The sequence below is a fragment of the Gekko japonicus genome, unplaced genomic scaffold, assembly GCF_001447785.1.
Source record: "Gekko japonicus isolate JY-2015 unplaced genomic scaffold, Gekko_japonicus_V1.1 scaffold382, whole genome shotgun sequence".
Lineage (NCBI taxonomy): Eukaryota > Metazoa > Chordata > Lepidosauria > Squamata > Gekkonidae > Gekko > Gekko japonicus.
The window spans coordinates 808,088-814,460 of NW_015168662.1; the positions used below are offsets into that span (position 1 = coordinate 808,088).

General features: G+C 44.5%; 1 protein-coding gene across 1 annotated transcript in view; it reads left to right on the plus strand.

Annotated features, from left to right (window-relative positions):
• Positions 1–4,292: 4,292 nt before the first annotated feature.
• Positions 4,293–6,373, plus strand: part of LOC107113873 (epidermal retinol dehydrogenase 2-like) — a 44,485-nt gene continuing 42,404 nt past the window's right edge. The window contains exon 1 of the mRNA XM_015415266.1: positions 4,293–4,415. Within this exon, the coding sequence (XP_015270752.1) occupies positions 4,293–4,415 (123 nt within the window). The remainder of the gene's footprint in view (positions 4,416–6,373) is intronic.

The following is a 6,373-nucleotide window of genomic DNA, read 5'->3' on the forward strand; positions in this document are numbered from 1 at the left end:
GTGGGTCCCTCCCCTTGGTTTCAAGAAAGGGTCAGTTACAGATAGTAATCTGATAAAAGGCAATTCAGATATTTAAATGAAGTTTATTTATTGTGTTTTTATTTTATCCCACATTTCAGTTTCTTCATTTTCCTCTGTCAAGGGGCAGAGAGGAGTGATTTAACCATGATGACAGTTCAGTCTTTGAAAAATGGGCTGGAGATGGGTGGGAAAGGGCAGGGCAAGGAAAACCAATAGAAACCTTATGCACTAGGAAAAAGCCAATTCAAAATTGCCTTCCAGAAAAAGATTGGGGTAAAAGTGGTCCCAAAGGAGCTGGAAAAATGAAGTGAAAACTAAAGCCACAAAAATGTGTGCAGAAATAAGGGGATAAACCAAAGCAGTATGGGGCCAGAACTGACTAAAAAAAATCTCATACCTTTCACTCCCATGCCATATTATTTCCCAGCTGGCTTCAAGATGTACTAAAGTTGAATTGAGGGCAGAGAAAGTGTGGAGAAGGGAGAGTCAAGCTCCATCCACCTTCAGCAAACTGTGGGCAGTAGCCACAACTTAAAGGGACACAGGGGGGAATAGTTATTGAGCTCATAGCTTGGCTCATTTTGTCTTCATTAGCAGTGTGTGTGTGTTTATTACTACTTTGCTACAACAACAGTTCCACCACCAATAAAAAGGAAGGGGAAAGAGGGACCCTCATTATGAGACGTGAAAGTCAATAGAAGAAAAGCTGGAAAAGATGAGGGAAAGCAGAAGGACAAGAAATGTGGAGGATTTACACTCCCCCATTCTCAGCCAGGAAAACCCATCCCACCTGACACACCCAGAAACAAAAATCCACTGCACACAGGCTGATGCACTCCACAGCATCAGTTTCCTTAGAATCCCCTATTGGATTATATGTCTAGATGTAGTGAAACTAAAGACATCTTCCACTTTATTTCAACGGGATAAATATTAGTGAAATATTGCACTACTAGGAATAATGCTCCTTGTGGAAATAAATACAATGAGCTCCTTGTGGTAGTTAGGAGTGGGTAATTAGTTGGCCCTGATGTTCATTGGCTGTGTGATGTATATAATGTATAGGCTTGATAAGCCACATTGGGAGACATAGCTCTCTTCATCCGAGGTATGTTATGCTGTGCAACAGTTTGTATATTCTCTGTATATAGTTACCATTACTGCACTATAAACTTTCTGCCTTTACCACCAGTCAGTCTCCAGGCTTCTTATTTACTGCATCCAATAGGGTTATGGGCCCACCGTTTTCTGACAACAACCCTGCGCGGCCGTCCAGTTTGCGATGGGCCCGCGGTCACCTGGGAGTTTTGCATGAATGGGATTTCAGGAGAGGAGTGTCCTTTCAGCCTGGGAGACACCAGGGATTGCTAGAAAGAGCCCTAGGGCAAATGCACAGAGGCGAGAATGAATGCACGGAAGGGAGGCAGCCATGACCACAGAGAGGCCCGTTTTTAAACAAAGAAATAAAGACAAAAGGTTTGAGTGGGGAAAGAGATGGCAGGATGTCCCGGCAGACAGATAAGAAGGCAGGGAATACACAGTCATTGTTTCAAGCGATGGCGATGACCATTTTATGTAGGAAGAGAAGAAGCCCCACAGCCCCAGGGGAGATCCTCCACCCTGCAGTGCTGACAGACAGGGGCACAGGAAAATGTGCCATTCCAGCAGGGCGGCCACGGCAGCCCACGGCAGCAAGAATAGGCAGAAGTTCCGTGGCACTTGAATGAGTTCACGCACTTTGATTCCGGCATCAACTTTTGTCAACTGATCGCATTTCAGAATATGATCGCTACAGTTATCTCTATGTATTTATTTATCTATCTATCAGATTTTTATCTCGCCCTCCCGGCTGAAGCTGGCTCAGGGCGGCTGACATAAAAACAAACAATTGCATTAAAACATAGTTGCAGTTAAAACTGCATAAAGGCATAAGGAAACAGCTACCATTAGACCCTAAGGGTTTTTTTTGGTTCAATCATGTCAAATGCCCTTCTAAAGATATTTGTGAATTCGTTCCTAATGCCATAACATCTGTAAGACTAATTTTTTGCTCAAAATTGGAAGAAGGAGGAGGAGAAGGAGGAGATTGGATTTATTCCCCTCCCTTTGCTTGGAGTCTCAGAGCAGCTTACAAACTCCTTTCCCTTCCCCTCCCCACAACAGACACCCTGTGAGGTAGGCGGGCCTGAGAGAGCTCTTTCCAGAGCTGTCCTTGAGAGAACAGCTCTGAGAGAGCTATGGCTTACCCAAGGTCATCCGGCAGGTGCAAGTGGGGGAGTGGGGAATCAAACCCGGTTCTCCCAGATCGGAGGAGGAGATTGGATTTATACCCCATCCTTCGCTCGGAGTCTCAGAGCAGCTTACAAACTCCTTTCCCTTCCCCTCCCCACAACAGACACCCTGTGAGGTACGCGGGTCTGAGAGAGCTCTTTCCAGAGCCGTCCTTGAGAGAACAGCTCTGACCAGAACTATGGCTTGCCCAAGGTCATCCAGCAGCTGCATGTGGAGGAGTGGGGAATCAAACCCGATTCTTCCAGATTAGAGTCCACGCACTTAACCACTACATCAAACTGGCTCTCAAGAAGAAGGACATAATCCTGCAGAAGGAGCATTCATTAGAGAAATCAGTAGAATGCATTCGCCTGTGCAAACTACCTTGTCTACTGCGTGGCCAAATGTCTGATAAATTTGGGAAAGGGAATGCTTTCCTGTCCAGCATGAGAAATTGATGCTGAGTTCGTATAACTGACATTTTATAATAGCTTTGCAGTTTGTATTTCAGAACTTCTTCTGTCTTAGTTTTGTTTCTCTATTTTTTTAAAATCGGAAATAAGTTAAAGAAAAGAAAACACTTTCCCTATGAGGAAAGGTTAAAGCGCTTGGGGCTCTTTAGCTTGGAGAAACGACGACTGAGGGGTGACATGATCAAGGTTTATAAGATTATGCATGGGAAAGAGGTGTGCTGCTACCAGGGCCAGGGCTTTTTCGGTGGTGGCTCCTACCTGGTGGAATGAGTTCCCGGAGGAGATCCGGGCCCTGCGGGACCTTGAGCAGTTCCACAGGGCCTGCAAGATGGAGCTCTTCCACCAGGCTTTCAAGTAGGAGCCGCCACTACCTCCACCACTACCTCCACCACCAACAACAACTGAGTTGGGTAACATCGGGGGGTGAGATGGCTGTGTGTTAAATTAACTACAGCGCTGAGTGGATCTGATACCACTGAACTGGGACTGCTATCCCCAGGAAGCCATCTTGTTACTGAAGACTTTCTTGAAACATCCTGAGCACTTTGTATTGATGTAATGATTGATTGTTTTATCTTGTTTTTAATTGTTTTAACTATTGGCATATTTGCCCTATTTGTGGGCCGCCCTGAGCCCGCTTGCGGGGAGGGAAGGCTATAAATTTAATAATAAATAAATAAAATTCTTGGCCACCTTCAATAGCTAAAATTTTCCATCTCCCCCTCAAACATTAAATGTAATCAAAATGTTATTATAAATATGTATGAGGGAGGGGTGTGGGGAAAATTAACATTAATCTTTCCTCAAAAGTATGTTCAAATGTATTTAAATGGTAGATTTCCCTTTGAAGAAACAAAACACCCTGCATTTTATGATGCTGCCCACTGAACTTGCTCAGAATTAACACTGTGCAGGGCTGGCCCATTTGCTCCTCCCTCCACCAAACCTAACCTTAAAGTAAGTTGGAAGAAAGCTATTTTTGCAAATGTTTTAATGTTTGATCCAGTATAACCCCTGGACTCTTAACCAAGTCAGCAAGGGTCAGTTGAATCCCAATGAAGATAGGAAACATAATTTCCTTCAAGACCTCAGCCTTCCCAATAAACATTAACTCTATCTTGTCAGGGCTCAGTTTCAATTTATTCACTGTTAGCTTTTTAATCGCACCAGTCAGGCAGTGGCGCAAGACCTTTACCCCATCACCAAGAGATTTGGGTAGAGAGATATAGAGCTGGGTGTTGTCAGCATATTGATAAAACTCAGTTCCAAAATTAAGAATGATTTCTCCTAACAGTTTTACGGAGGGATTAAATAGCATGGGGAACAGGACTGTGCCCTGAGGAACCCCACATGACAAATTCCACACTGATGACCGCTGATCTCTGATGGCAACCAGAAGCTGGGAATGAGAAGATCCTAGAAGCTAGCAACAATGTTACCCCTTGTCATCCTCTCCCATGCTTGGAACCCCATGGTTTACCATGGAGATGGGTGACCTAAAGAGGGCCAGGAAATGTCTAAAGAGACATGATGAATCTGAGAAAGCATGCTATAGAACTCTTTGGTAGAACTATCAAGCAGCAGGACATTGTGGGCCATTTTGACCCAGTCACCATGATGGATGTTGACAGGATCTTAGGATCTGTGAAGGTCACTACTTGTGCTCTGGATCCTTGTCCATCCTGGTTGCTGAAATCACGCACAAGGACACATTAATGAGTCCTTGATATCCATAATAAATCAATCTCTGGCTCAGGACACCTTCCTTTGGCCACTCAAAAAGGAGGCTCAAACTAGTCTTGCTTTATGCCAGACTGCCCACGGCTGGCCCGATACTGTTTGGCCAATCAGGTGTGTTGCTAAGACACGTGTCCACATACCTCTACAGCTGGCACATATTGAAGCAACTTTCCATGCCCAGGGTTCTTTGTGCTAACGAGATTAAATGTGAGTGTGAAACTCCTTCTTGGTCTTGCCTTGAAGCTCTCAGGCCCATGATCTCATTTGCATCTGCGTCTGACTCCATCTCATCCCTTATCTCTCTCTGGAAACTGCAAATGCCCCAAAACACAGCACGATGGCATCACCTGGAAGTAACATCATTATGCTGCTGATGTTGCATGGCAATGTCTAGTTTTTTTGGCAAAACTCTATGGTGAAACCGGTCTCAAACTATAGAATTTTGCCCCAAAACTAGAGCATTCCCCCCCCCCACAGTGTGCCTATGTCACTTCTGGGTGACATAGGCACATCACGTTTATTTCCCACTTCTTGCCTGTTTTTTCGGGGGGAGGGGGAGAATTTCCCTGCCAGCCAGCTAGCCAGCAGTGGAGAGGAGTGCCTGAAACTGTGGGATCCCTGCCCACACCAAGGGTTCTGGCATCCCTAAGTCAGCATGACATTAAATTCCCAGAGAGGAACCTTCAGTAATTTGATTAGGCCCATAAGCCTGAACCGAAGTATGCAAAGCCAAGAAATGGCTAAACAAGGATAGTTTCTTGACACTCAGCCACTTTCACAAAAATCTGGCACGAGAAAAGAAATGTATTCATCAGGTTTGTTACAAATAATTTCAGTGCCACCAATTTACTATCACAATACTGCTACAAAATTCATGCATCAAAGAAGCCTGCACAATGGGCTTCAAATTCTTCTGATCCCACTTTTCAATAGTGTAATGTATCCATCTCAGACCACGTGTGTGGCCATTTCACCACGCAGTCAGACGAAGCGGCCGAGCTTCGTTCGCAGTAACAATGGGACAAGCGGATCCTAGCCGGCACCTATCAGCAGGCTAGGCTCCCGGCCGAGAGCCTATGGAACTCTCGGCCACTGTAAATAGCCAATCACTTGTGTGTGGGTGTGTTTTGGGTGCGGGGTTGTTGCACATATAAACCAGCCTGCGAGCTGGTTAGTTTGTCTTGTTCCAAACCTTAAATAAAGTCTTAGAGCTGAATCACTTCATAGGACTTTTGTTTTTCCAAAGAAAATAATAATACATATACCTGGTTTCTTTCAATGAAACTAAGTCCTCGGGGCCAAATGAACTGCATCCAAGGGTACTAAAAGAACTTGCAGAATGTAATTTCTGAGCCTCTGTCCATTATTTTTGAGAATTCTTGCAGAACAGGTGAGGTGCCAGAAGATTGGAGGTGGTCAAATGTTGTCCCCATCATCAAGAATGGGAAAAAGGAGGATCCAGGTAACTACTGATCCATCAGTTTGATGTCTATACCTGGGAAAACTTTAGAACAAATCATCAAACAGACAGTCCTTGAGCATTTAGAAAGGATGGCTGTGATCGCTAAGAGCCAGCATGGATTTCTCAAGAACAAGTCATGTCAGAGTAACCTTATCTCTTTTTTTTATAAAATTACTACCTTGCTGGATCAGGGGAATGCTGTAGACATAGTTTATCTTGATTTCAGTAAGGCTTTTGATGAGGTTCCACATAATATTCTTGTTGACAAAATGTGGGTTGGATCCTATGACTGTTAGGTGGATCTATAACTGGTTGACAGATTGCACCCAAAGAGTGCTTGTTAATGGTTCCTCATCCTCTTGGAGAGGAGTGACAAGTGGAGTGCCTCAAGGATCTGTCCTGGGAC